The 26,462-nt window shown below is 47.4% G+C and overlaps 12 protein-coding genes across 13 annotated transcripts; 5 read left to right on the top strand and 7 right to left on the bottom strand.

Moving 5' to 3' along the window:
- Positions 1–27: 27 nt before the first annotated feature.
- On the top strand, positions 28–4,678 carry SPPG_03816 (tethering complex subunit PEP3). The gene is made up of 20 exons (XM_016752064.1): positions 28–199; positions 272–497; positions 564–715; positions 781–939; positions 1,005–1,200; positions 1,259–1,369; positions 1,439–1,520; positions 1,590–1,770; positions 1,844–2,011; positions 2,079–2,279; positions 2,339–2,566; positions 2,621–2,782; positions 2,841–3,011; positions 3,072–3,215; positions 3,305–3,433; positions 3,505–3,626; positions 3,699–3,914; positions 3,984–4,101; positions 4,169–4,399; positions 4,465–4,678. The coding sequence occupies exons 1-20, from the start codon at positions 95–97 to the stop codon at positions 4,585–4,587; spliced, it is 3,225 nt and encodes a 1,074-aa protein (XP_016608734.1). The 5' UTR covers positions 28–94; the 3' UTR covers positions 4,588–4,678.
- A 352-nt stretch (positions 4,679–5,030) lies between these two features.
- On the bottom strand, positions 5,031–6,698 carry SPPG_03815 (uncharacterized protein; the record flags this gene model as incomplete). The annotated part of the gene is made up of 4 exons (XM_016752063.1): positions 5,031–5,840; positions 5,906–5,995; positions 6,082–6,411; positions 6,516–6,698. 4 exons carry the CDS (start codon positions 6,696–6,698, stop codon positions 5,031–5,033), a joined length of 1,413 nt encoding a protein of 470 aa, XP_016608733.1.
- A 606-nt stretch (positions 6,699–7,304) lies between these two features.
- SPPG_03814 (uncharacterized protein) lies at positions 7,305–8,425 on the bottom strand (the record flags this gene model as incomplete). The annotated part of the gene is made up of 3 exons (XM_016752062.1): positions 7,305–7,786; positions 7,855–8,244; positions 8,323–8,425. 3 exons carry the CDS (start codon positions 8,423–8,425, stop codon positions 7,305–7,307), a joined length of 975 nt encoding a protein of 324 aa, XP_016608732.1.
- Positions 8,426–9,042: 617 nt separating this feature from the next.
- Positions 9,043–11,208, top strand: SPPG_03813 (uncharacterized protein). The gene is made up of 3 exons (XM_016752061.1): positions 9,043–9,343; positions 9,407–9,547; positions 9,610–11,208. Exons 1-3 carry the CDS (start codon positions 9,073–9,075, stop codon positions 10,995–10,997), a joined length of 1,800 nt encoding a protein of 599 aa, XP_016608731.1. The 5' UTR covers positions 9,043–9,072; the 3' UTR covers positions 10,998–11,208.
- On the bottom strand, positions 10,991–12,244 carry SPPG_03812 (ribosomal protein L9). Its single transcript, XM_016752060.1, has 5 exons — positions 12,147–12,244; positions 11,959–12,028; positions 11,867–11,887; positions 11,666–11,793; positions 10,991–11,598 (listed from the first exon to the last, which is right to left on the bottom strand). Exons 1-5 carry the CDS (start codon positions 12,222–12,224, stop codon positions 11,212–11,214), a joined length of 684 nt encoding a protein of 227 aa, XP_016608730.1. The 5' UTR covers positions 12,225–12,244; the 3' UTR covers positions 10,991–11,211.
- Positions 12,245–12,362: 118 nt separating this feature from the next.
- SPPG_03811 lies at positions 12,363–15,890 on the top strand. 2 transcript variants are annotated; one of them, XM_016752058.1, is made up of 6 exons: positions 12,363–12,840; positions 12,903–13,011; positions 13,077–13,175; positions 13,231–15,315; positions 15,397–15,402; positions 15,479–15,890. In XM_016752058.1, the coding sequence occupies exons 1-6, from the start codon at positions 12,514–12,516 to the stop codon at positions 15,667–15,669; spliced, it is 2,817 nt and encodes a 938-aa protein (XP_016608728.1). In that variant the 5' UTR covers positions 12,363–12,513; the 3' UTR covers positions 15,670–15,890. The 2 variants fall into 2 exon arrangements, with proteins under 2 accessions (XP_016608728.1, XP_016608729.1); XM_016752059.1 differs by having other exon boundaries at positions 13,231–15,402.
- On the bottom strand, positions 15,875–17,280 carry SPPG_03810 (uncharacterized protein; the record flags this gene model as incomplete). Its single annotated transcript, XM_016752057.1, has 8 exons — positions 15,875–15,949; positions 16,020–16,173; positions 16,234–16,296; positions 16,365–16,529; positions 16,600–16,710; positions 16,794–16,898; positions 16,994–17,108; positions 17,166–17,280. The coding sequence occupies 8 exons, from the start codon at positions 17,278–17,280 to the stop codon at positions 15,875–15,877; spliced, it is 903 nt and encodes a 300-aa protein (XP_016608727.1).
- Positions 17,281–17,435: 155 nt separating this feature from the next.
- On the top strand, positions 17,436–19,248 carry SPPG_03809 (acetyl-CoA C-acetyltransferase). The gene is made up of 7 exons (XM_016752056.1): positions 17,436–17,499; positions 17,576–17,592; positions 17,660–17,804; positions 17,882–18,110; positions 18,173–18,330; positions 18,393–18,561; positions 18,622–19,248. Exons 1-7 carry the CDS (start codon positions 17,469–17,471, stop codon positions 19,067–19,069), a joined length of 1,197 nt encoding a protein of 398 aa, XP_016608726.1. The 5' UTR covers positions 17,436–17,468; the 3' UTR covers positions 19,070–19,248.
- A 27-nt stretch (positions 19,249–19,275) lies between these two features.
- On the bottom strand, positions 19,276–20,127 carry SPPG_03808 (uncharacterized protein; the record flags this gene model as incomplete). Its single annotated transcript, XM_016752055.1, has 5 exons — positions 19,276–19,341; positions 19,407–19,454; positions 19,507–19,585; positions 19,657–19,817; positions 19,921–20,127. 5 exons carry the CDS (start codon positions 20,125–20,127, stop codon positions 19,276–19,278), a joined length of 561 nt encoding a protein of 186 aa, XP_016608725.1.
- Positions 20,041–20,780, top strand: SPPG_03807 (uncharacterized protein). Its single transcript, XM_016752054.1, has 4 exons — positions 20,041–20,180; positions 20,255–20,372; positions 20,441–20,503; positions 20,572–20,780. The coding sequence occupies exons 1-4, from the start codon at positions 20,154–20,156 to the stop codon at positions 20,637–20,639; spliced, it is 276 nt and encodes a 91-aa protein (XP_016608724.1). The 5' UTR covers positions 20,041–20,153; the 3' UTR covers positions 20,640–20,780.
- Positions 20,781–20,893: 113 nt separating this feature from the next.
- Positions 20,894–23,073, bottom strand: SPPG_03806 (uncharacterized protein; the record flags this gene model as incomplete). The annotated part of the gene is made up of 2 exons (XM_016752053.1): positions 20,894–22,956; positions 23,025–23,073. 2 exons carry the CDS (start codon positions 23,071–23,073, stop codon positions 20,894–20,896), a joined length of 2,112 nt encoding a protein of 703 aa, XP_016608723.1.
- Positions 23,074–23,360: 287 nt separating this feature from the next.
- On the bottom strand, positions 23,361–26,153 carry SPPG_03805 (uncharacterized protein; the record flags this gene model as incomplete). The annotated part of the gene is made up of 15 exons (XM_016752052.1): positions 23,361–23,479; positions 23,558–23,747; positions 23,818–23,981; positions 24,049–24,169; positions 24,239–24,387; positions 24,457–24,577; positions 24,642–24,791; positions 24,885–25,007; positions 25,075–25,153; positions 25,227–25,409; positions 25,468–25,615; positions 25,694–25,822; positions 25,879–25,932; positions 26,003–26,062; positions 26,147–26,153. The coding sequence occupies 15 exons, from the start codon at positions 26,151–26,153 to the stop codon at positions 23,361–23,363; spliced, it is 1,797 nt and encodes a 598-aa protein (XP_016608722.1).
- Positions 26,154–26,462: the final 309 nt, after the last annotated feature.

Here is a 26,462-nt window from a genome sequence, read left to right as displayed (position 1 = left end):
CAGATTTGCAAAGGTGGTCTGAGATGAGTCATTCACCACCAAAGCAACTTTCCTTCAAGGTTTTCGCAAACGCTTGGCCTCTTACCGCAGAGCAATGTCCCTCTTTGACCAGTTTGAGAACGATGGGAGTATAAATACCGAAGAGTTTGCGGCCCTGGATAGACGAAAACAACTTGATACCCGCTCGACGCCCGTAATTGTATGTGATAAACAAAATGGCCGCTAGAACTATTGCGCTCGCCTGTAACAACTCTCTTACTGCTGGCAATAGCTTGAACAAGGATATGTCAGTGCTCGAGTTGAGAACCACACTCTTCCCATGTTCTCCCTGGATCGTGTCCAGTTTCCATTTCCTATTGGCAACTTGGTGTCCTTAGCAGTGTCAAACAATATGCTGGTGTTTGTTATGGAGCATAAGGGACACGGTGCAGGAAGGGACGGAGTGCATACACAAAAGATATATAGAATTGATTTGGGAAAGTCTGATGCTATTGATGGTAAGAGATCGGCCTTGGGCGGACGATATGCAGGCGACTGATAATGCTTTTACGATGGACAAACAGAGATTGATGCGACCTTGCGCCAGAAGACTGATAAAATTCGTAAAATATTTTTGGATCCCAGCGCAAAGCACTTGTTGATATCCACCGAGGCTGGTGACAACTACTATCTCTTCGAAAAATGGAAAAAACCGAGAATTTTAAACAAATTTCGGGTAGCCCACCTTTTTCAATCGAAGGCCGACAAGTCATCATCCTGCCAACTCATCGCAATTTGTAGGGAGTGATCATTGAATCAATAGGATGGGGAAAGCCAAGAAACGTGACTGGGGAATCCACTGGAGTAATGCTCATCGGGTCAAAGCAGGGACATCTCTTTGAAGCTGAATTGCAGCCGACGGATGAGTTCTTTAAGCGGGAAGAGAAGTACTTCCAACAAGTACGTGTCCTTTATGCTTTCTGCGCAGTTATGTAGAGCGAAAAGTGATATACAAGAGTCTCTAGGTCTTCACTATTCCTGAGGAAGGCATGCCTATCAGCAGTTTGCGCTACGAGCAATTTCCTGCAGTTCCGAAGAAATGCGTAGTCTTTCTAGCTACCCCTAACAGACTGTATCAGTTTATTGGTGATATTGGGGAGGATGATGCTGATAAAAGCATGTTCAGTGAGCTTTTTAAGCATTATGATGGTCATACTGCAAGTACGGACATCTTTTTATGTATTCATCATGGCCACGGTCTTTAACGTTGGGCTGCCAGATTTCCAGGAGATGCCAGGAGATCTTGTGCGGACGGAACTACAATTTTGGAGCCAGTATCTCAAAGAGACTGGTTTTCCGAGTGTTCCCAAGACATTTGCATGGCTTACAGGTACGTACTTGAATGGTGAGGTGATGAGCCCAGTCGTGCGCATATGCTAAGTTGCCCCAATACCTTTAGGTGCCGGTCTCTATTGTGGGGACCTCGTCTTTGGTAATCAGTCCGTGGGCGACAGTGTGATCAATAACGCACAATTACTTCCGTAAGTGGATGGTGTGCCGGGACATTACTAAACGCAAAATGTCAATCAGTATATCATCCTAAATCTTAGATATCCGCGACCCCCCAGTCGTCAAGAAAATGAATCGCCTGCTGAAGGTCTTTATCTTCCTGGGGACGTGCCGATATCTATCAATATCACCAAATTTCACTACCTGCTCCTGTATGAAAGCTCGATCAAAGCCATAAACATCTTGACAAGTGAAGTGGATTACGAAGAACAGATACCCTTGGTGCGCCTTGAGTGCAAATACTCAAAACTCCCGAATAGTGGAACTTATCGTTGTCGTTTCATTTTACTTGTAGGAATTCGGCGAGCTGGTGTTTGGCATCTCTGTGGATCCCCTCAAAAGCACCTACTGGATTTTTACAAATCTGGCTCTTTATGAGCTGATAATAACGGAGGAGGACAGAGACATATGGCGTATCTATCTGAACAAAAAGAGCTTCGACGCAGCTCTTTCTTATGCTAAGGTATTGAATTTGCAGTATCGTGTTCATTGCGTATCATTTTGCTGATAGTCATCATGGGTCCATGCAGAATCCTGCCCAGAAAGATCAAATCATTACCGCTCAGGCAGAATATTATTATTCTCAACAGCGCTATATATTGTCTGCTACGTATTATGCTCAGTCTGCGAGTCTCTCGTTTGAGGAAATCGTTCTCAAGTTTATCGCAAAAGATGAGCGTGAAGCTTTGAAGCATTTCCTTTTTCAGAAGCTTGAGCGGCTTAGATCGCAAGTAAGCTGGCATGGCCGTTTTAAATGACAATCGTGTGCATACTTACAGTTTGTGGATAGGATGCGACGCAGATCACCCTAATATCCACTTGGCTAGTTGAGATCTTCATCAACAGGCTAAATGTTTTGCGTGATAAAGTCAGCGATGCAGCAGCCACCGTGGAGACCTTGAGTAGGAATGCGGAGGCGACAGAGGGCCTAGAGGACGCGAATTCCAAGAAGAAAACCCTAGAGGAAGAGGAGGCTATCGCAATTGATGAGTTCAAGCAATTTTTGCGAAAGTACAAGGTGAGTTAGGATGAATTTAACAGATGATAGGGTAGGCGTTGACCAATGTCATAGACACGACTGGATCGCGACACTACTTCAAAAATCATTGCCAGCCACGGTCGGACCCAGGAGCTGCTATATTTTTTGGAACTGATGGGTGACTATGAGAAGGTGGTCACTCACTGGGTTCAAGAGCGACAATGGCAGAGCGCTTTGGATGTACTAGCACGGCAGGTTTGTTATGTGTCTGGCAAAGAAACGACTATAGAGTTCCTAACTGTAGTCTGCTCAGACGTCTGTGGACTTGTACTACAAGTTCTCGCCAATATTAATGGAATATGCCCCTTATGAGACAGTGAATGCATGGATAAGACAGCCCAACCTGAATCCTCGTAATTTGATTCCCGCTTTGTTGAAATACGAAGTGGTGAGATCCGCAGGAAAGAAAGGGACAGAGGGACAAGTATGTGCGGCATGCTATACAGTCGTTAAAGGGCTTTGCTGAGCTATCTATCCACTGTAGAATCAAGCCATCCGTTATTTACAATATGTCACACAAAACCTGCAAAATACGGACATGACCGTTCACAACTACCTCCTTTCACTCTACATATCCCAAGCAAAACGTCATGACGAAGAGGGCCTACTCCAGTTCCTGAATTCCCAGGTAGCTAGATGTGAACACTTTTTGAGGGCTTCATAAAGTACACTGGCCCTTGGTTAGATTATGGAGCTTAAATATCTGAACACAAACAGAAGGACCATCCCCGATATGATCTTCAATACGCCCTGCGACTGTGTAGCCAGCATGGGTTGGCCCAGGCCTGTGTCCATATATATAGTGCAATGAATTTGCACGAGCAGGCTGTTGATTTGGCATTGAAGGTAGGCGTCCATCTGCCTGTCCGATGGAAGTAATCCGGCGAAGGAGGAACTGACTGACATATTTTCTGTAGTTCAACGACTTGGAGCTAGCCCAGATCAATGCCAATAAGCCCGAAGAAGATAACTCGCTGAGGAAGAAGCTGTGGTTGCGGATAGCGCGACACGTCATTGAAGAAAACCGGGATATCAAACAGTAAGGAAAAGCAGGATCGGGAATGAAAAATATCTGCTAGTACTAACCAATGCACGACTTGATTAATACTAGAGCCCTGGCTTTCCTATTGCAAACCTCAGATCTTCTGAAGATAGAGGACATCTTACCCTTTTTCCCAGATTTTGTCCTTATTGATGATTTCAAGGATGAGATTTGTAGTGCACTGGAAGAATATAATGAGCACATTGACGAATTGAAAGCGGAAATGGATGAAGCAACCAAGAGCGCTGAGAGTATCCGGCTGGATATCCGAGAATTGCGAAACAGGTACGTACATTGCACCTCTGTAATGACAAGTGGGTTATCCCGCTAATATTTTGAGTGTGGCATTCATAGATACACGACCATTCCGGTCGCAGAACGGTGCAAATCATGCCGATCCCCGCTGTTGACACGACAGTTTTATGTGTTTCCTTGTGAGCACGTTTTTCATGCTGACTGCCTCAGCAATCAAGTACGTGCATCAAGAGTCCTCTCCAATAGCAATGCCTTCTTATTTTAACAATTTGCCTTGTTACTAGGTGATCAAAGAATCCACGCCGGCGAAAAGTAAGCGGATACAAGACCTCCAGGAACGGATTACACAGGAAATTGCCGCAAAGAGAGCGGCACTAGTTGATGACGGTGGCTCGATACTGTCATCGGCAATGTTGGGAATGAGGCGTGTTAAAGAACCAGGGGAAGCCAGCCCTGTTCCCTCCGCTGTTGAAACAAAGGGAAATAATAAGGCACGCAGTCCGGATACCTTAAAGGTAACGTCCAGTCGCATATTCAGCGTCTGATTTTGTAATTAACATGTTCTACCCTTTTTTTTCAGGAGGAATTGGATGATCTTATTGCAGCTGAATGCCCCTTATGTGGGGATGTGATGATTAAAAGTGTTGATAGACCTTTTATCGCGCAGGATGAGGGCGATACCATACGATCATGGCAACTATAACGTCACAGTCCTGGGCTTGTAATACTGCTGTATAGTTCATATGTGTATATATGAATGCAATCCATATAGTATTTAAGTCTCATATCGGCAATGGCGTACAACAGATCGCATATGCGGATCAAAGAAAGCTCATGGTTGAGTATTTACTCCAAAGTAAAGACGATCCAGTGTGAGGAAAGCGGCTTCCTCATCGAGATATTATTCCATAAGCTGCTCCTATTGCACCCAGATTCCTATTTCAATAGATTCGCTGGTTAGATTAAATAGCGCACAGAGTCGCGTTGCCCATTTAAAATACCAAGTCCATAAACATATCAATGTACAAGATGCCAAAACAAAACACACTACCCGACACCCAAAAAAAACTATACAAAAGGGCATGTTGACAACAAAGAACACTCTGCCGTAAAAGTGATACAAGAATGTCTGCCTCTTGTCCGATCTCATGTGTCTTTGCTTCCAAAGGACGCCCACGCGTCAACTTCAGCAGACTCTGCAAACAAGCCTCGGACGACTGGCCTACGGGGCACGGGCGCGTGTATGCCTTCATTCCATGTGTATCGTCTGAAGAGAACAGGACCGTCGTCATCATCGTCTTCAACTGTTTGTCGACGTCTAAGATCGTCTTCTCCATTAACGCTAAGTCGATTGGAGGAACTTCGTCTGCGCAGGATCGAGTTTTCTGTTTTTTTGCGAGGACTTAAATCCATTTCTATTGCGGAATCCGGTACGGGTTTTTGCTGCTTGGCAGGACTGACAGGGACAGACAGTCTTGGTGTATGCAGCGACAAAGCTCTGCGGATCCTGCCTTGTACACTTGTGTCTGCAGCATTATCCATCATCACCGTAAACGGCTCCTGCATCCCTTTGGGGCCCAGTTCATCTACGCGATAACCGTGCACGTAAAAGTCCCCGTACACGTGTGTCACCGGTACATAACGTCCGGTCGGACCTGCGGCTATTTCCGGCGTTCTACGCGCCGGTTCTTCTCTGGGAAGTAATAGGTATCTTACACAGCCAGCATGAACGCGTAACATGAAGTCGGCCACCCACGACAGCAGGAAAGGCGGAGCAGATATTTTAAGGGCTTGCCTTAACTCTGGGTCCATCAAGGCGTGTACAGTTCGTCGTGCGATTGGGAGAATGATCGAGTGCAGGGATTTGAAAGGCAGGGTATCGACGAATAAATCGATCGCTGCCGAAGCCAGCGCAGAGGAAGATGGGTGGGCACCCATGTGCTTCTCTTCAAATTTCTAGATGACGAATGAGTTAATACGCTAAATATCCTCCAACTAACATGATTCACATTGGAACGTACCCGAGAGAACTCCTCCATGTCGTGAAAGCTGGGCGGAATATTCTGGATTCCCATATGCGTACCAATTGCTTTCCACACTTCATAATGTGCCTTTAACCGGAAAATGACATTAGTCCAAAATCTCGACAATCGCTGTTATGTCTATGCCTAACATAAACACAGAGCCTGGAACCCACCTCCTTCTCCTTCTTTGCAAGACTCCTATAACCCCATTTCTCCACCAACCGACAAGGTTCCACTACCAAGACCGAAAGGACATAGCAATATTCCTCGTTTGTCAGCCTATACAGGGATCTGATCCTCGTTGCACGTTCCAACGCTTGCTGCGCTCGAGGGTGCGTAAGTGGACGCTCCGTCATTTCCTTAACAAGAAGATCGGTATCCTCAAAACGACGGGCAACATTTGCCATTCCTGAATCTGTTGACGTGTTTATATCATGCCTAGACGAAATGGCCTGGGCAATGGAAGGAATTGCATAGGCTCGAAGCATGCCGAAGTGGAAGGCCTGAGTGCGCAGCAAGTCAGATCGAATCAATATATATCAAACATTATAAAACATGTTCCTATGCAAGATCTCCAAGGAAGCACGTAGACTACACATCAACATACCATTCTTGATAGGAAGGGAAACTCGTATTCCCATGTCTTCTCATAGGTTTGAAACGCTGCCTCTGGTGACGACTGTGGATCTGGACCTTCGAGGATCTCAGTTAACGTGTCAAAGCGCTTGCCTCGAACCCAATACAGGTACGAAGACGCAGCCCATCCGAAGGGCACTAGGACAGGAAGCATGTTTCGTGTGCAGCGGTGACAGATATATACGAGAAGCGAGCAGATGACAGATCTTGTACGAGATCTTTGCCCCACAGTCTTTCGGCTAAGAGACAACTTTTGGAAGGAGATTCCACTGAAAGCGCTGTGTTTACGCAGCGTTGATGCGAGCGGCTAACGCTGTTTTGTGTGTCTTGGACGAGAGGAAGACCAGGGGAAGGTCCCTGGGGCGAGAGGGCAAGGGGTGTACAGGTAATCCAACGCGGAGATGGCTTAGTATATTACATAATTCGTGCAAGTCACAGCAGTCATTGGGTACTCCCAGCGATCTCTTGATTTATCCGGTCCTAGACCCAGCCATTCTGTGGAAATTGCTGCCATTGCAACCGCTACATTCTTGAGCGATCTTGAATTGGCAAACAGTGTTGCTTTAGATTATCGATCATAGGCCCTCTACTAAATCTCCAGATTTGAGAAAAACTACTAAAATATAACTGTACAACTAATGCTAATCTAGCTCATACAAATGCTAACGCTATTCGTCCATTTAGGAAGCAAACTTCACCTTCAGAGAGTGTAATCCCAAAATGTCTCAACCTATTCTATGGTATCTTCAATGAATCAGCCTCACTTTGCCAATTTCCCATTAACATCCCGAGGAGTTGGTTCCGGTAGCCGGAGTATCGATCTCGAAGCCCTCTTCCATCTGCTATCCAACATCAAGATGACTAAGGGGTCCACAGCAGCGTTTATAACAAGCATAATCACGCCAACGCTGTCAAGCCATGCAGGTGAAGGTCGGCCGCTAATCATTTCATAAAGGAAATACATGTGCTCAGGAGTCCAACAGATAGTGAACACCCCGACAAGGATGGCGGACTTGATAGCCAGACGAATTTGAAAGTCACGTTCATCGGTTGCCACGGTCGTGTCGGATAAGCCACCGTTGTCTAGAGCACTCTGCATGCGAGCGTGGACGAATTTGACGAAACGGTAAATGCTCCAGTAGACATAGACAAACCACATGTACGTTCCAACGATGGTGGTGAAGGTCAGCAAAGTGAAAATGAGCTGTTTTGCCTCGTGACCGTGCCATTGTCCGACACAATCTATGATCAAGAATAGAGTTATTCATAAAGCATTGAGCGTAAAAGAAACCAGGTTTTCGGATACATACAGGAAGCGGACGCTTGGAGCACGTAGTGTCCTCCGAAAGAGTATTGCAACCCACTCATGAAACCACCCCATAGCCAAACACCTGCCGCCAAAGATATAACCTGCCATTTCGACAGCGTTATGCCCTTGACGATTGTAAACCAGCGTTCGGTTGCGATTGCGGCCAAGCTCCCCAATGCCGAGGCATCAGTTGTCATTATCCACACGCCAATGAATTGACATTTGATGTTATCCCATCCTGTAACTCCTGGGGCAGCTCCGGCGGCAAAATTGAATATGTGAACCAGAAGGCATCCTGCACAGAAACAGAGATCGGCGACAATAAGAGAGGCCGTGAGGTAGTTTGGTCTGGTACGGAGTTCTCGGTAATTGCAGTAGAGGATGAGGGCAACTAACGAGAGATATCACATCATTAGCGGAAAACTCAAGTATAGAATCAAATGACGCTGCTTTTGGTCAGACAACATACAGCCATTAAAAATGACCCCGCAAATCTGGATTGCACTAAGTATCACCTCCACATAAAACGACCAGTTTGTGTACTCAAACCCCAGAGTATAATCCATAGTCATTGTTGAATGGTCTCAGCAGGGATGGTGCACAAAGCGAGGAAGGGTTGTCCAGGGCAAGAGCATTCCGTACAAGGCGGCAGGGTTGGGGTGAGCCTGTGAAATATTAAATAGCTCTCAAACAAAGGTTCGTCTAACTGTCACGGACGTGACACCGCGCCGCAAGTAAGCCACTTCCCATGCTCCCTTCAGGGGAACATCCCTTCCAAATCTCAAGCTGTTCGTATTGAAAAGACCAAAAACAAATACAAGATTTGTGATAAAAGATAGCCGGATGTCAACATGGCCGCGGTTTTGTTACCAATTTTATGTGGCAGGGCATTGGTATCCATGAGGGTACACGGCATTTGGCCATTCATTGCCCTGAAAAAGACCTGTTCTGGATGAATAGTCCTGTTCCGCGGAAAGCAAACTTTATAAACAATGTCTACACAATGTCTTCCCAAATACAACGACTCCTACCATTACGCATAAATCATGATGCCGTATGCATCAACAAAAACACACAGTTGCGGATGAAAAGCGATACTTGCAGTGTTCCGTCCATGTGATGAGAGGTCACGTGACGCTGAATTGTTTTTGACGTCAGCTTAACTTTGGTCGCATGGGTCAAGGTAGATCATTCAATTAGGTTGGGTTCACTGACAAGAATGAAACTCACCCCGGCCATTCTGGCCTCCCGCCACCCCGGGAGTGCCTTATCTGACTTGGTCAATGCAAATTGCTCTGATCTCGGCATATCGCACATTGAAGACATTTCCGCTGCTGTGAACCTGCACAAGCTGGATCTCAGCAAAAATGCTATAAAAAAGGCGGATGCCTTGAGTGGTATCAAGTATAACAAGGAAATAACGTGGTTGAACTTGTCCGGAAACTCTTTGGAAAGTATGGAGGGCGTCGAACATTTGCAAAGGCTGCTAGGTGAGTATTGTCCATGTTGTAGTCAACGCTGCAAACCCCGACTTATTCCAAGGTGGCAAATAGTGTTGAATATGAGCCATAACGAAGTCAACCGTATTTCGCACCATGTTGCAAACTGCAAATTGCTGAAAGCTCTCATTCTTAATCACAACAAAATCGCCCGCCTTGAGTACCTTGCCAACCTGACTCAGCTGAACACCCTCGGTTGGTTTCCTTGGCATTTTATTTTCAACTTTTCTCTTGACTAAATACCTCTATTTCTTCAGTCGTCTCCCATAATAAACTTACGAATTTGGATGGCCTTGGTTCCCTTCCCAACCTGACAAAACTCTCTGCGGCTCATAATGAGATTCGAACCTTTCCTGATCTGCGCATGGTTCCTTCCCTAAAGGAACTGCGGCTCACCGATAACAAAATTCTCTCAATCCCAGATCACATCAGATTCCTTCCTGCGTTAGAAATCCTGGATATGGGGAACAACCTTATGCGCTCCATTGCGGATGTTGCCAGTCTTGCATCGTTACATGCCATAATCAATTTGAATCTGAAGGGCAATCCGTTGGTGGAAAAGGAGAAAGGCGTGTCAGAGGCCGCGAGTGGCAAATATCGTAAAACACTGCTGACTCTCTGCCCAACGTTACGGGTGCTCGATACAGAGAGATTTGATGAAAAGTTTTTGGAAAGAAAAACCAAGCGGAAAGCTTTCATGGAGAAAAGGCAACGAAAATTGGAACGAGAGAAAGCGAATGAGAAGGAGGAGGATGGTACTGGACCAAGAGCGGAATTGCCACAGAGGACGCGAAGCAAAAATATCGGCGATACCCATATTCCTGCTAGTAGGCCAGAAAGGCAAGAGGGGCAGACAATGCTAGAAAATAATGTAAAGCGAAAACGGGAGGATCATGATGTAAAGCATCAGAAAGAGGAGCGGCCGACGAGCGGTAAGGTGAACAGCGCCAAGCGCGCTAGGCATTCAGAGGCAACGAATGATCAACTGCACGGCGGTGCAGCCAACGGGATGGGATCTTCGGGGAAGTCAAAGGGTTCAAAGCCGCGGGATAGACTGGGTAATCATACTCTTTCCGCAAGTGACCGACGAAAGGAAAAGGTCGCACCTACCCATAATGAACAAGTAAATGAAGTAGATCCATTCTTCCTCGTCGAGGAGGCTGAATCTGCGGTCTCCAGTAAAGCGTCAAGCAAGAACCCCCGACGCGGTACTGGTGGGAAGACTGATGGAAAATCAACCAGTAAGCCGATACTAAACGGCGCCACTGCTCCGAAGAAGGTATCGGCAGCTACTAAGGAACCGGCACATAAAAGCCAGCACCCTCCCGCAAAGAAGTCTTCCAGTACGCAACCCCCTTACAAGACTACAACAGTTGAACGAATATCTTCAGAATCGTCTTCGGAAAAGGTCGCACCATCAGCCGCACCGACTGCAGCATCAGCTGCATTGTTTGACGCGGCTACCCCTTTTACACCCCCAGCACCTGTTGTGGAGTCCACAAATGCACGATCAGGGGTTATTGCTGTTGTGGAGGTTAAAGGCCGGAAGCCAAAAGGTATCCTGGAACCTTCAGCGGCTGTTGAACATAGCAGAACGGGTGACAAAGTAGAGAGTGCTGGGCTTCTCGTAGGCGGGTGGGATTAATATCTTTATTTGTAGCACTGAAACCGTACATGTTGTATAGTTGACGCTCGTAATGTCTTGTACGTCGAGTATTTCAGTATTTGCATTGTATATTTTGCACACAAGGGTCTTTTAAATAATGAATCGAAATCCCTATGAACGCTTAATGAACGACTAGACTTATGCGGATGCTATCTACTTCTTTCTTGGTATTTCTCCATCCTTACTCAGCATCTTATAGTGTCGTAGATGCACCGCGAACGATAATGTCAACGTCCACAGGCTTGAATCCATCTCCCAGCGACACGGTAACCTTGTAAACACCAACGTCCTTGATTTTAGTTTCCAGCTGCACAGCGTCTCGATCTATGGATACTCCATGTTCAGCCAATAGCTTTTTGATGATATCCTCCTGTGACACAGAACCATAAATCTTTGTTGACTCTGGTCTGTGAAGGACACGTTCAAAGACAAGTTCTTTAATAGTGCCAAGAGCAGCAAGTTTCTCGACTTCCTGTTGGGCACGCTCTTCTCGGGTTGGTTTAGAAGTTTCAGCGTTGGTGGCGGTGACAGTGACAGTTTTGCGTTGTTCAACTTTTACAGTAGAATAGGCGGGTGTGATCTGGAATAGATACATGAGCGACGAAAAAGCTCAGGACAATCGCGAAAATATCCCTGAAATAATGTACCGTCTCTAACACGACATCATCTTCTCGAATCCGTGGTTCCCATCCATCAGGTAGGACGGCCTTCCCTTTTATTCTTGGGACGTAATATGCGAGACCGAATGGGACGAGGTAATTGCGTGCTGTTGATACTGTGTTCCACCAATCAGGATATTCCATTCTTTTCTTGGTTCCAGTTGACAAGAAACGTAGACTACTACTTACGATTGACAAGAGCAATTTCACCTGCAATTATAGAGCGCTGTTGTTAGCTAAAAAATAATACTCGTGCAGTAACTTTTGCGCTATCTTCGCACCTTTGTCACCTATTCCCGCAATATCTTCTCTCAGGAACACATGTATATCTGGCTTCTGGAATTTGGTTCTCTAGTTTCAACAAAGACCGGATTAACTCCGTGGCTCGAAATATCAAATTGCAGATCGCCTCGCGGTTCCGACTGCTTTTTATTCTTCTAACACTGAGTAGGAAAAAAGGAAAACCTACTTGTGCATATACAAGCCTAGTAGGCAGTGTTCGTAGAGCCAATGTTGCTCTTAGGGCCTGTCGAACTCCCAAAGCCATTTTGGTGTCGAATGGTCTCGTTGCAGAATCGTTGACGAGTTCCTGCTTCCTTGCGAGTCATGGCAACAAAGCAAGTGGCACGGTCCCGTGGGCTTAGCACCGCGACGCCAGTGAAGCGTACGAGCCCCCAGCCCAAAACGATATCCATTTCCCAACTCAAAAGAAAGAAGTTTTAGGTTATAGGAGTGAACGATTCGTGACCAAGGACGACCGAGGGGAAAGGTCACTCTGTGGTGTTTGGAAGCGGAGAGAGATCCTACCCGCTCTTGGCTCCTGCTTCCTCTTACATATGCCGCCGGACGACACTAGCCAGCATCAAACACTTGCCACGATGTCAGCCTCATACACGAGAGAAGAAGAGCAATTTGCTGCAGTCGACCTTTCGGAAACAGGATACGAGAGCGAGTCATGGTCTACCCCTGCTCTATTTGTTGATTATGATAATCTCGATGGAAAAAGGGGCGATCGGATTCCATTACGAGGGAGGTTTGATGACGACCGACCAAGACATGGTAGATTGGATGAGGAGCTGTCAGAGTATGACGACGCTTATATGGACGATGTGGAGCAGCCTGCTGCACAAGGACTATTGGGAGGGTTGGCTAGAGTTGCGAAGGTGAGGCTCTTATGTATGTCGCCGCATACACCCCTTGATTGTTTACAATGTCGATCCTGCAGCGCCATGCCAAGCGAACCGTACCAAAGCCAGCGTTCCTGATGTGTGGTTTGGCGGTGGTATTGGTTTTGATTGTACTGGCATCAATCGCAAGCAATGGCCCGTACCCAGGTATGCAGGTCATCTCCTCGGAGAGCGTTTGACTGTACTAACAACCTGTTCAATTTCCAAACCAGATGAGTCAGTAGAGAGATCCTCCCGTCCGAATATCACGCTAGGTCACGTATTTAATTACACGTTTGGTCCCCGCTTCCCATTGTATCAATGGGAGAATGGTATGTCATGTCCAGGAATGATATGGCATAACCGGTATTCTTATCATTACTTTAGGAAACGACGGGGACTTTTCATTTGCAAGTGAGGGAAGCATATATATTCAGCATGTGGAACAGGGGAACAAAAGTACACTTCTCCAGGCGGCAGATGCTGTAGACTCCAACGGGAATCGCATTAATTTCCGTAGCTACAAAATTTCGCGCGACTTGCAATACATCCTGTTGGAAACTGACCATGAGAAGGGGTGGAGGCACTCTTTCTTTGCAAATTACTGGGTGTGGAACGTCGCGGACAAAAAAGCAGAGCATTTAACCACCTCAAAGTCCGATAAATCAATACCCGGTGAGATTGGAAGCGGAAAAGTAGCTTTAGCCTTATGGAGTCCATCCGGTCATCATGTTGCCTGGGTCAGAGACAATGATCTTTACGTCACAATGGATGCGAAGACGGAAGTGCGGATTACGACAGATGGATCGAAAGACATCATAAACGGCATAGCGGACTGGGTGTATGAAGAGGAAGTGCTAGGGACTCACGACGCAATGTGGTTCTCACCTGGTGGAACACATCTGGCTTACCTAAAGTTCAACGAAACACTGGTACCAGAGTACCATCTGCAGTACTACGAAAAGAACCAGAAAGTGTCCTATCCTGAGGAGGTGTCCATCAAATATCCAAAGCCTGGAGCGCAGAATCCAGTTGTAAGCCTACATGTCGCGACACCTTCTTCTCCAAACGCAACGGGACTCGATGTTCCTGTGGAGTTTGACATGGCCCAATATTTCCCTGACGATGATCGTCTCATTGTCGAGGTCAACTGGGTCAGAGAAGATGCCATGCTGGTCCGGATGACAAATAGAATACAAAGCCACCAGAAGCTTTTTTTGACGGAACTGAAGACCAGTGCAACAGGGGCCACATGGAAGAGCAACCTTGTTAGACAGGATGTGGTGAGCGACAACGGGTGGATAAATCGGTTACAACCGATCGTATTTGTGCCGCCTTCCAAAGCTGTCGGAAGGCAAAATCCATCGTACCTTGAAGTTATGGAGGACGAAAACGGTTACGCGCATATTGCGTATTTTTCGACCGTGACCGAAGTGAAGCCGACTGCATGGCTTACCAGCGGACTTTGGGAAATAGCGGACATTGTCGGGATCGACGGCGAGAGAGGAATCGTCTATTTTACAAGCACCGAAAGAGGTCCATCGCAGCGACACTTGTACAGCGTGCATCTAGATGGTTCGAATAAACATGCTTTGACCCCTCCGATGAACTATTCTTCGAGTATCATTTTGCCTCCTCTGGAATTCCAACCTAACGGGACTACCGCCGTAGACCCAGATGCGAAAGACATTGGTTATTATACGGCCAATTTCTCTCCTCGCTGTGCTTACTATCTCCTTCAATACAGAGGGCCCGACATACCCTGGAGCAGAGTGGTGAAAGCCGACGGGAGCTGGTTTCAGGACGTCGCGGATAATCAGCGTCTTCGGGACATTTTGCCCCTCTACGCGGTACCAAAACGCAAATTCTTTCAAATCCCCAGCGGCGCAAAGTCGGACGGGAAGGGTGGCGTGCTGAATATGAACGTCCAAATGCAGGTTCCATACGATTTTGACCCTCATGCAAAGAAGAAATATCCTGTGCTGATGCGAGTCTACGGTGGGCCCAACTCGCAGCTGGTACAGCAATCGTATTCAGTGGATTTTATGACTGCTGTGACAAGTGCTGGCGGATTTATTTCTATCATCGTAGACGGGCGCGGTACAGGCTTCATGGGTCGAGCATACCGATCGACGGTGGCCAACCACCTTGGTTCAGTGGAAGTAGAAGACCAAATAGCAGCGGCGCAATGGTTGCGTCAGCAGCCGTACGTGGACGCGAGCCGGATAGCTATATGGGGTTGGTCATATGGGGGTTACATGGCCACTAAAGTGGTTGAAGCCAACTCGGGGTTATTTGCCGTTGGAATGGCTGTCGCACCTGTTACTGATTGGCGGTATTATGACTCGATATATACTGAAAGGTATATGAAGACGCCGCGCATGAATCCGGAAGGCTATGACAAGAGCATGGTAAGAGAAATGGAAGGATTTGAAAAGACCAAGTTCTTGCTTGTTCATGGAACAGCTGATGGTGAGTTCGCATGCAGTAGCGTGAATTTATGGTCCAGTAAACTAACTTGCTGGTATCCGCGCCGCTCACCGACGCTTCAAGATAATGGTGAGTATTTTACTCATTTCAGATGGTCATTATTTTTCGCTCTTAGTAACGTCCTTGTTTCGTCACTATTCTGCAGTACATTTTCAAAACACTGCGTCTTTGGTATGGCGCTTAACCGGAAATGGCATTCGCAACTATCGCGTGCAAGTATATACTGACTCCGATCATTCCATGTCCGCCGGGGGGGCTAATCGGGAGGTTTATGTGCTCTTGTGGGATTTCGTCATGGAAGCGTTTGGAGAGCGGCGTGCGCCTATAGGAATATAAGTAGGCAATTTTTATGTAGGTAAAGGTTTTTCTTCATTGTATAATTTTGTGAGTTATCTAGTATCGGCGGCGTAACAATGGCGTAGGAATTTCAAATAATTATCTTGAGCTGCCAATGACCTTCTTTAGACAGCAATTGTTTGTACAATGTCATTATATACACGTTTTCGTGACCTGAAGATGCCACTTGATATCGCGGAGCACTTCATTTGACACTTTCTGCCCGATATTTCCAATACTTTTGGCGAATTGGATCATTTTCCTCCAATATCGCGCAGATCTGGCGGATCCCATCAAACGGAGGTCAGACTCACATATCGAGTCCTAAAGACCCGTTATAATAAACTCACCCTGCGACATTCATCAACATCCTTTACCGCTACCTTCATATCCAAAAGCATGGCGAGGGCATGTGGTATGGATTGCCCTTTATCGGAAAGATCCTTGCAGGTCTCTTCCACAGAAGGGAAATCGTCAAGAGTCTTGCCACCGAGTGCCACTATTCTGCTAGATCGTCAATACTCATGATAACTATATCCAGATCACAGTCATTGTGGCACCTACCCACGAAGATAAGCCCATGGACTCTCATTACGCGGTGCCAAATAGATCATCTCTAAAGCATATCTGCATCCGGGACCATCTAAGTCATTGCTGCCAAGCGGCGTCAAGGACGCAGTCGATAAATATCATACTTCACTTCCGCCGCAATATCTTCATCCGTGAAACCACTTGGACGATTTTTCAACACCCAATATCGCTGGTTCCACGCAGAGTTATTACGCACATCCATGTCCAGAAAGCGATTGGTATCCGCCATTTCTCCATCCCATAAATCGAAGGTAGAGATGACCCATTGACTGGAGCAGGCCATAAAAGTTGATTGATGAGAAGTGGTATGCAATATCTGTGGAGGTATCGTAATCCTACCGATATGACCACGCGTGATAATTCTTCGAGTCAATATGGAGCATTCGATTGATGAATTCCACTTCCCGCGACGCATCGCCGAGCTTCCGTATTATGGCCTGTCGATAGTGCCTGTAATTTTCGACTTACCCTTAGTGCCCACTCGTCGCGTGGGCACAGATTACTGGGGGTTGAACGTGACCCACCATCCTTACCATGTTTGGTAGCTTTTTGGCTGGTCCTCTGCCATCTCTTCCACAAATTCCAACTCCTTCAGGAGATCTGCATCCCTCGCAATTACGGCATCTTGGCGGTATTTCCTGGAGTAATCATCCATAGGGTTGAGAGGATCGTTTTTGAGCAAAGCGGCCAGGCCCTTGCCGTAGCCCTTTGAGATCGGACTAGGGAGACTGACCACACACTGTAGTGACTGGGATTAAGGCGAATGATATGGGCAGTGAGATCCAGTACGCGAGGACTATATTCGTTGGTTTGCAAGATTGCTCGAAAGTAACTCATTGCATCCGAGTCTAAACAGTTGCACGTTGGTTAGGTGAGGACCGCGGTAGCGTTCAAAGTTCACCTACAAGCAGAAGAGTAGGCAATTGGAACAAGTGGGCTTGGACCATCATCTTGGGACACGGGCGTGACATCTGCCCACTCGGGGCGTGCACTAAATGGCTTTTCAGAATCGTTGCTCATCTTGAAAGTCCGTCCAGTAAATCGCAAATTCAAAAGCGCGTCCGAGAGCGTGGGTCGGTTAAATTAATATCTACAAATACTAAGCCAAGGTGGGACAGACTCACATGATCGCCGAGTCCTTCCGAGCTGCTGACAATTTCCATCTGCCTCGCTTGCTGCTCTTCCTCCACCAGACCAACCTCATCGTCATGTCCAAGATCGCCAAAGACGTTTTCATTGGTGAGCTTCGTACTGTACCCCTAGAGATTTCGTTCTTTGCATTATCGCTGACTTCTTTGCTTTTCGTCACATAAAGTTGCCGCCAAGCGCACAGTGGGTATCTCTACGGAATTTGGCTCACTTTGCAGCTATCACTAACCGCTGGTATCGACCTTTGCAGCCTTTTGGTGCGTTCGGAGGAAAGCTTGCGCAATTGAGCGCTACCGAGCTTGGTGGGTTAGCTTCTGTTGCCGCGATCAAGGACTTGCCTCAGGGTACCAAGGTTGACTCTGTTATTTACGGCAACGTGCTGCAGACCTCAGCAGGTAAGCCAGATACATCCAGTGTTATGGAAGGTTTAGCGATCAGGTTAAAAACAATGCGAAATCTTCCCTTTATATAGATGCGGCCTATCTTGCCCGCCATGTTGGACATCGGGCCAAAGTTCCCATTGAGTCTCCCGCGTTGACAATCAACCGTCTTTGTGGATCCGGTTTCCAGGCTGTCATTAACGGAGCACAAGAGATCATCTTGGGAGAAGCGGATGTTGTCCTGACCGGTGGTACAGAAAACATGACCCAAGCACCCTACGCGCTTCGGAACATTCGGTCTGGTACAAGATATGGTGTAGAGTAAGTGCTTTACTTCCATGGACGTACCCGTGTACGTGGTCTCATAAGGATGCAAAACACAGCCAAAAATTGGAAGACACCCTTGCCCATGCCTTGGTTGACAGTTTCCCTCAGCGTGTTCCCATGGGTATCACTGGCGAAAACCTTGGAAAGAAATATGGTATTACCCGTAAAGAGTGTGATGAATTTGCTCTTCAAAGTCAGCAGCGATGGGCCAAGGGTATGCTAGTTTTGGTTATGATTTCAAAGGATAATGTCTAAAAGTGTCTTTGTACGCATCAGCCAACGAAGCCGGCATCTTCAATGCTGAAATCTCACCAGTGGAGATCAAGACGAAGAAGGGAGTTCAGGCTGTTACCACCGATGAGCATCCACGCCCACAGACAACCCTCGAAAGTTTAGCAAAACTTCCATCAGTGTTCATCAAGGACACCGGTCTTGTGACGGCAGGGTAAGCAGATTGTAAAGGAGATCCTTGAGAATGGCACCAATGTCTAACTTGCAAACGCAGTAATGCATCTGGCATCTGCGACGGTGCCGCGAGTCTTGTCGTTGCCGGCGAAGATGCAGTGAAGAAGCACGGCTTGAAGCCCCTTGCTCGTCTTGTCAGCTGGTTCTACACAGGCGTTGACCCCAACATCATGGGAATTGGTCCCGTGCCTGCCATCCAAGGTGCTCTGAAGAGAGCTGGTCTGTCTTTGAAGGACATGGACTTGATCGAAGTCAATGAAGCTTTTGCCGCTCAATTCCTGGCCGTTGAGCGAGAGCTTGGTTTGGACCGCGCCAAGACAAACACCAGCGGTGGTGCGATCGCTTTGGGTCACCCTCTCGGGGCCAGTGGGGCACGAATCACGACGCACTTGGCTCACGCACTCCAGCGTACCAACGGTCGTTACGCCCTTGGTTCGGCATGCATCGGCGGTGGTCAGGGTATTGCTGTGATTCTGGAACGTGCTTAGGATATTGATAGAAATGGTTTTGATATAGGAATAGTCTTGGTAGACCACTTGCCCTTTAATGACATTACACATTGCATCGTAGAAATTCATGTGGATTTCATCGGCAAGCTCATTTGTGAAAATTCACGGGGCTGGCAGCACATGATGGCTTCTTTCCCACTCCTATTGCTCGTCAAACCGGTACTCAAGGAACGTCAAGGCAAGATTTAAGATCTGGCTAGGCGGACGGCAGTTCCAGGCCACGCAATACTCATATTTCTGAGGTTCTCAATCTACGAAATACATCCATTGATCCCCCCAAATCCTCCATTTTCCGTAGTTCCAACACTTGACATACCCTCTGTTCACCAATCCGGGCGCGAGCGTTAACGAGTGTATTTACCCACTGGTACACAAGGAACACTTTAGCAAAAGAGCCTTCTTGTCAAGAAAGGTACATGTATGTGCCTACCGATATGCAGAATGAAAACCGAAGCAATGAATGTTAAACTTCCGACCAGAACAACTACAGGGTCACTAAACACGGAATCACAAACACCCCGTCAACAACCACGTATCCAAAGCGCAAATGCACGAGTAAACATTACACTTTGATTCCCGGTGAGTCGTCAGTGTAGATTCTCATCATACCACCCGGTCCGCTAGTAGCCGGACGTGCTCCCGTTGACGATCTCGCCACGGTACCAGTCTGGCGTCGGCGCAGACCCGCTGCGGTACGTGGGGGGACGCTTGGAGAGGATGTGTCGGACTATGAAAGCGGGTCAGAGTCAGACCTACAACAAGAGTTACCATGCGAGGGCGAACGTACCATGTTGCACGGATCTGATGTCAGTATTTCAATGAAACCTCACAGTTGCTGGCGCAACGATCAAGTTTGTAGCTGGACGGCCTTGTTGTCGTGGCGGAACAGGGCGGCTCGAACCTGCATTTAATGAGTCCAACTGTGGAATTGCAACAGTGGCGATTAAGACTTTATCCGGTTTATCCGGCACATCAGCCCAATATAAAGTCTGTGGTGGCCGCTTCATCGTCTCGGCATCTTCAACACATCTCTTCATACTCTACTGCAATAACAATTTAAAAAATGGCAGACCCTGCAAGCACTGGAAACGTAAGTGTGCTTGGTTAGCCCTCAGTCTACGCGTGGATGTCATGATCTGGTTGACACCTTGTTTATTGTCGTAGCCTGAATTCATCCAAGCCGCCGAGGACGTCAAGAACCTTTCCTACAAACCCAGCAACGACGAACTTCTCCGCCTCTACGCTCTCTTCAAGCAGTCTATTGTTGGTGACAATGAAACTAGTGGGTGTTACTTCATCTGTAATCCAGTGGCCAAATAGCGGTCTTTTGACTGGTGTTTATTTTTACAGCCAAGCCTGGCATGTTTGACCTCCAAGGAAAGGCAAAGTGGGATGCCTGGACCAAGTTGAAGGGTGCGTAGGACGTTTCCCACATGCTAAGGAGACAGTGACATTAATATCCGTTCCATTTTGACATTTAGGTACGTCCAAGGAGGAGGCTCAGAAGCAGTACGTGGCGCTTGTGAAAGAGCTCCAAGGAAAGCAGTAGAGTCAGTATAGGCTGTGTAGAATAAGTACTGGGACGGCGTATGTAGCGGCTACTTGCAATTGTGCATATGAGTCAAATCAAATTGGTGGCTGTTCCACCCAAGAAACGAGTTATCCAGCCATCTGAATCATTGTCCTGTCACACCCTACCACCCCACTATTTACATGTACATCTCTCTCTACTCTACCTACGTGAGTTCTATAAGTTAGGTTACTTGACCAATGTAACAAAACCACCTGTAAGTTGTGCATTGTTTACATATCGAAAGGCCATCCCACCCACATCTTCTCCCCCTTCTGGGGAACTCGGAGCTCACTCCATCTGCTAATGTCTTCCTTGACATTTCCATCTACCTTCTGAACAGTAGGTACGTGTTGTGCCACCAAGGGACGCCGTTCATTCGCAATCTCTGCTTCCACTTTGGCTCCAATGATGAGCATGTTGCGAAGAACATCCTCCACATCGTCCCAGCTGGTCAGAGGATTGGCGATCACTACGCGGAACGCGTCCACATCACGGCCGTGGAATCTGACCCGTGTCCGCGAAACAAAGCCGGTGGGTGGCGATGGCTCCTGCGTTGCTTCTGATGGCTCTGTGCCAGCAGAGGCCAAAGCAACTTGAACCCGCCTGGTACAATCACTGACGGATGCATCTTCTTCCTCTGTTAGAGGTTCGCCAGTGTGAACTTTGACACGAAGTTCTTTGGGCAGGTATCTGAACAAGAAGATGTTTGTTTCCGGCAGATGGAGGCCTTGAAATGCGTAGCTGGGATGTGTATCTATTCTAACGCTCATTTGTCTCGCGAGTGTCGCACTTCGCGTGACCAGACATTCGAGCCCGTCCCGTCCCAGAAGATGCAAACTGGCATGAAGATGGAGAGATATGGCGGGTCGGGAGCCTTCAAGAGTAAACTTGCCGAGATCAGGAGAATCGTGTCGTATCACGTAGTTTGCAGTTTTTCGGATTGCGTGCGCGGTGGTGGGATGTTGGAAAAGAAGCAACCCAAGACCCATGGGTGTGTAGAGTTGTTTGTGACCATCAACAGTGATGGTATCGGCATGGTGAATGCCATGAAGCTTTGGGCGGTGTTCGGCGGAGAAAATGAGAGGCCCACCCCATGCAGCATCCACATGGAAGTGAATTCCCTGCCGTTGGCATTGTAGGGCAATGCGGTCTAAAGGGTCTATAGATCCTGTTTCTGTTGTGCCGGCAATCCCAACTACTGCAATGATCAGGTACTTCTTGGCTTGGAGTTCAGATAGTTTGGCTTCAAGCTCGTCCATCCTCATCCTGAACGCATCATCAGAATCGATCGTTACCAGCCCTTCATCACCAAGCCCCAGCAAATCCGCGGCCTTTTTGAAGGAGTAATGCATCAGTCTGCTACCGACGATGACTGCACCTTCATAGCCATAATGTTTCAATGCTTTGAATAATCCTTCCTTCTCCACCCCTTTGAAGCCATTTTGTGGATCTGAGGGAAGTGCTCGATTTCTCGCGGCCCACATGGCAGTGATATTCGCTATTGTGCCACCAGAACAAAATACACCGAGCGAATGTTCAGGGCTGTGCATGTAAGCCTCATAGAAGGATGACGGATTATTATAAAACTCGCGATGAAGCATCGCAACTGTCTGGCGCTCAAGGTACGTCATGGTTGACGCCGTTTCGAGCTTCACCACGTTCTGATTCATGGCGGCCAAAAGACGTGCAAGCGGCCGATGGAAATAAGGTAGCGCGGTTGTCATGTGCCCAATCATTTTGGGAGATGAGACTCGAGTCGCTCGGTCAATGACGTTGGACTTGACTGTCCGCAAATATTCTTCTGCGGATGCTACTCCAATCTGTCCGGCCGCCTTTGAACGCAGAGGTACCTCAGATTGAACGAAGCGAGCGCGCATAGATTCTGGGGTGTCAGGCTGAGTAGCGTATATCGGAGCTGGTTCGTTCAAAAAGGCTTCAATGATGTTGCTTAGGTAGCGATCGAGTTTATTTTCACTTTGACTAGTAGCAACAAAATAGTGGAGGACTGAATCATGATCGTGATATGAAGAGCGGCGTTCCCTTGGTTCTCCGTGCTCGTATTCACCACCATCATGCTCTTCCTCCCTTCCTTCATGTTCGTTTTCAGGGCACGGCGCCGCATCCACCGAGGCCTTGCGTGTGGCCCCTATCCGCTGCACTCCACTAGCTCCTCCATACCAGAAGGGGAAATCGTCGGGGAAGTCTTCATCATAACCCTCATCAATATCCTCGCTCTCAGGAGTTAAAGGACGAGGATCTGCTGCTGCTCCCGCCGGCAATACAGATTTGGGTGCTATTTTATGGTCATGTCAACTTGTGTCAAACTGATATGCTATTGGCTAGGAAGCCCAAAAAACTCACTCAGGCCTCCAAGACTATTGCAAGGATCGGGAAGCTTTGCAGCAGGCATTACGATCTGGTTGCAGTGACAGCACCAACTGTCAAAAGGGTGTCCGATGAGAGGCTTCAATTGATTCCCCTCTGCAACGCCGAGGTGTGTGTGGGGAATGAACTTGTGGGGTGTTTTGGCTAGGGAGACGTTATGGCCGTCACGCCATGCCTCAAAACTTTGGGCTGGGGTGATTAGTCACGTGTTGAGGGTGGGTAAACAAAGAAAGCGATCTCTACAAAGTTGTAACACCTCTAAATTACTTCTACTTTCATGATTATTGTGTTGGTTAAACATAGTTATTCCTTTCACCGCGCTGGCGCAACTGACATTATTTTCAAAATCTGTTGGTTAACTTCCTCCATCAGGGCGGACACCTGCTTTGCAACGGGCTTGTAATCACTTTCAGCGAGCTTTGAGCTTATATCTAAAAAGAAATGATTCGCCATGTCAATCCGCTGAACGTGCTTTGTAATGTCTCCCACATCTTGCCATAAAAACTTACACTCTTTCAAATGGAAATTGGTTCCCTCAATATGCCTTAAACGTTGCTCCATAGCTGCCAGGTGTGCAGCCGTCTCATTTTCGTGCAAGGACGTCTTTTTCGCCTCGTGCTTGGCAGAAAGCGTGTGTTGCACCTGATATCGGAGTGTATCTCGCAGTGTAAGCAGCTGCTCGCGCTCCGATGAATTGCGCTGATGCAAGTAAAGTTGTCAATTTGTGGGTCTGAAAAAGTTCGACGAGTTCCTGGACAAGGAAACATACAGCCTTTGTCTCCTCAACTTCTTTCTTCACACTTTCGATATCAGAGACTTTGATAAGGTCGTTCTTGAGCCCCTCCATTTTAACTCGAAGTTGCTCCAGCTCGGCCGCCATCTTGGTTTCAAGTTGGTTGACTTTTTCCAGGTCCTGAAGACGTCGATCCCGTTCTAATGTGCCCCATATCAACATCAGAGAAAGTACACTTGATGCTACAATAACTTCAGCAGCTCCAACCTTGGACCAAAGCCTCCATTGTGTTCTCGGAATTCCGCATTTCCTTCTCTTTAAACTTTAAATCGCCTTGCAAATCTTGAAATCCTTCTGGTGACGGCAATTGCTCGTGTTTAGAGAGCGACTGATTAAGAAAGAACGTCAAGCTGGAGTATGGCAAAACTGATGCAACCCTGCTGTCGTGCGATTTTACCCGAATATGGTCCAGCAACGTTACGATGTTCTTTTCAGTCTGGCTGTTGCGTTCCTCGGCGTCTTTTTTCCGATCCTCAAAGTTATCAATGAAGTTCTGCATGTCCCGGTCGCGCTTAAGAAGCTCCTCGTATTTAGCATTCTTCTCGGCTGTGTCAGAATCGAGCGCATATATAAGTGAACAAGGAGTGTCGGAAATGCACGCGGTGCTTCGCATACCCTGATTGGAATCTATTTCCATGTCCAATTCAGAGAGCTGTTCCTTCATCTTTTGAGCTTGTTCTTCGAACTCCAAAATTTTGCGCTCCATAGCAGATGTTTCCTGGTTATCTTCTTTGACCTGGTCAACCAAAAAGTGGGTTCGTTGCGCATAAAAAAGCCTTGGATCGCGCAAAATTAATTACCTGCTGCAGTAGTCTGCTCTTCTCCTGTGGTCCAGATTCTGATTCCAAAGCCTTAAGTGATTCCTCCATCTCTTGCTTCTTTGTGCGCAACTCGTTCACTTTCTCGTTCAGTGCTAGAGCTCGTTTCTTGATTGGATCTTGTCGCAAGTCCTATACGCAACGATCATGAGCCATCGGATGATTTGAGCCTTTATCGCCATCATTGTCGTTATCCAACTACGCTGAGATGGGGCGCTCACATACCTCTTGTAACGCCGTCGTCTGTTTGCTGAGCTCATCAAGCTCCAGCTGCCTTCGTGCAATCTCCTCTTGATATCTGAAGTTTTGTTCTTTAAGGTCGTAATATTGTGCTCGACGAGCATCATCCTTTGGAGAATCAGGATTCAATTTCAATATCAAGACTTTGACGGTTACGACTTCATGATTGACGAACCAGATCATTGATTTGTTCCTCTGTCCGGCGTCGTTCTTCTTCTATTTGGTTCTCCAGCTCCCTGGTTGCCGCTTCCCGTCTGATTACGGAAATGGGTGTGTTAACTTTTGTCTTTCTTCATGTGCCCACCGCCCAAACTCCATGACACTCACTGTTGTCTTTCCATGAAGACTTCATCTAACACCTGAGATTCCCGCTCGTTCTTTGCTTTGAGCTGGTTGTAATGTCGTTCAATGTCTTCCAGATCGGTGTCCGTGTGAAGCTTGTCGACAAGTGTGTTAAAGTCTCCTAATTGACCCTGCAGATCGCGTAATTCCTCCGCCAGCATGTCGGCTCTAGTAACGTTAGACCGTTGCTGGATCCAGCAAGTTGACCTATTCGGCAATTGCATACCTCTTCTCAAATGCGGCACTATTGGCATTCTCCTTGTTCAATGTATCGTATTCCGCACATAGCCGCTTGACCTCATTGTTCAGTAGAGTTATCTTTTGCCGAAGTTCGCTTTGGAAGAACGTAATGTCTTGCACCATACGACCAGGCCCTACACTTTAGTGCGTCAGCCAGGGAACTTTAGCGTGAAGCTGCTAGGAATAGTCTGGTCATGTAGTTATGTATGTACCTTGGACGCCGGTACGCATGCCTCCCAGGCCCTGTTGAGTCATTGGCCGGTCAACCACCTGGAAACCAAATGCTCCTCTCATCGCTGTCGTGGGTCGCGCGGTTCCAGGTACACCCGCCCTCGTCGCACCTTCAATTAATACGTGATGAGCTCCTGCCATCAAAATCAAAACATGCAGATCGTACCAGTTCGCGGAGGAGCTGGGGCTCCTCCCGCCGCAGCGCCGCCTCTTCCCCATGCTATTATCCAAAGGTTAATCATATACATATCTCCATGAGCAAGTCGCAGTCCTAATATGTTTTCACTTACATGTTGTTGACCCGGCGCGGCTACTTGGACGGTTTGCAAGCGATCCTGTTGGCGGTCGACCTGAACAAGTTCACATTGAATCGTTAGATGCCATTATGAAAAATGAGATTGGCGTTTTGCGTCACTGCCATCTGCAAAACATACCGTACATGGTGGTGACTGTTAAATATTCAGATGAGAATGATTTGGATCACTGCGTGAGGACGCGTCCAACACTGCTTACGCCATCCCAGCTGGATCCCTCGATCACATCCTGCGCGTAAAGCGTCTAAACGTTGGGAATAGCCCGATACGACAATCGCTATGTTCTTCAAAGATTCGAATGGACCCCGGAATATTAGCAATGCAACAGCTATAAGCACTTTCTTTGGCTTCAAAGTTGTTGGTAATGATCGTGGGCATCATGTTCAAAATAAGTCCTCCACTCCACAGCTTGTGGAAATTCTCAGCTAATGCAAAG

This window comes from Spizellomyces punctatus (genome assembly GCF_000182565.1).
Source record: "Spizellomyces punctatus DAOM BR117 chromosome Unknown supercont1.6, whole genome shotgun sequence".
NCBI lineage: Eukaryota > Fungi > Chytridiomycota > Chytridiomycetes > Spizellomycetales > Spizellomycetaceae > Spizellomyces > Spizellomyces punctatus.
Note: the sequence above shows the minus strand (reverse complement) of the source record. Positions and strands in the feature narration are given on the sequence as shown.

Bases quoted from the DNA above. Each gene is read 5' to 3' on its own strand.
- SPPG_03816 (XM_016752064.1), top strand. From the start codon at position 95: ATGTCCCTCTTTGACCAGTTTGAGAACGATGGGAGTATAAATACCGAA. The intron at 200-271 runs GTATGTGATAAA...TGCTGGCAATAG, and splicing joins CCCGCTCGACGCCCGTAATT to CTTGAACAAGGATATGTCAG. The intron at 716-780 runs GTAGCCCACCTT...CGCAATTTGTAG, and splicing joins GAATTTTAAACAAATTTCGG to GGAGTGATCATTGAATCAAT.
- SPPG_03813 (XM_016752061.1), top strand. From the start codon at position 9,073: ATGAAACTCACCCCGGCCATTCTGGCCTCCCGCCACCCCGGGAGTGCC. The intron at 9,344-9,406 runs GTGAGTATTGTC...GGTGGCAAATAG, and splicing joins ACATTTGCAAAGGCTGCTAG to TGTTGAATATGAGCCATAAC. The intron at 9,548-9,609 runs GTTGGTTTCCTT...CTATTTCTTCAG, and splicing joins GACTCAGCTGAACACCCTCG to TCGTCTCCCATAATAAACTT.
- SPPG_03812 (XM_016752060.1), bottom strand. From the start codon at position 12,224: ATGGCTTTGGGAGTTCGACAGGCCCTAAGAGCAACATTGGCTCTACGA. The intron at 11,888-11,958 runs GTGCGAAGATAG...CTATAATTGCAG, and splicing joins TGCGGGAATAGGTGACAAAG to GTGAAATTGCTCTTGTCAAT. The intron at 11,794-11,866 runs GTAAGTAGTAGT...GGTGGAACACAG, and splicing joins TGAAATTGCTCTTGTCAATC to TATCAACAGCACGCAATTAC.
- SPPG_03811 (XM_016752059.1), top strand. From the start codon at position 12,514: ATGCCGCCGGACGACACTAGCCAGCATCAAACACTTGCCACGATGTCA. The intron at 12,841-12,902 runs GTGAGGCTCTTA...TCGATCCTGCAG, and splicing joins GGTTGGCTAGAGTTGCGAAG to CGCCATGCCAAGCGAACCGT. The intron at 13,012-13,076 runs GTATGCAGGTCA...TTTCCAAACCAG, and splicing joins AAGCAATGGCCCGTACCCAG to ATGAGTCAGTAGAGAGATCC.
- SPPG_03809 (XM_016752056.1), top strand. From the start codon at position 17,469: ATGTCCAAGATCGCCAAAGACGTTTTCATTG. The intron at 18,331-18,392 runs GTATGCTAGTTT...TGTACGCATCAG, and splicing joins TCAGCAGCGATGGGCCAAGG to CCAACGAAGCCGGCATCTTC. The intron at 18,562-18,621 runs GTAAGCAGATTG...TTGCAAACGCAG, and splicing joins ACCGGTCTTGTGACGGCAGG to TAATGCATCTGGCATCTGCG.
- SPPG_03807 (XM_016752054.1), top strand. From the start codon at position 20,154: ATGGCAGACCCTGCAAGCACTGGAAAC. The intron at 20,181-20,254 runs GTAAGTGTGCTT...TTATTGTCGTAG, and splicing joins ACCCTGCAAGCACTGGAAAC to CCTGAATTCATCCAAGCCGC. The intron at 20,504-20,571 runs GTGCGTAGGACG...TTTGACATTTAG, and splicing joins TGCCTGGACCAAGTTGAAGG to GTACGTCCAAGGAGGAGGCT.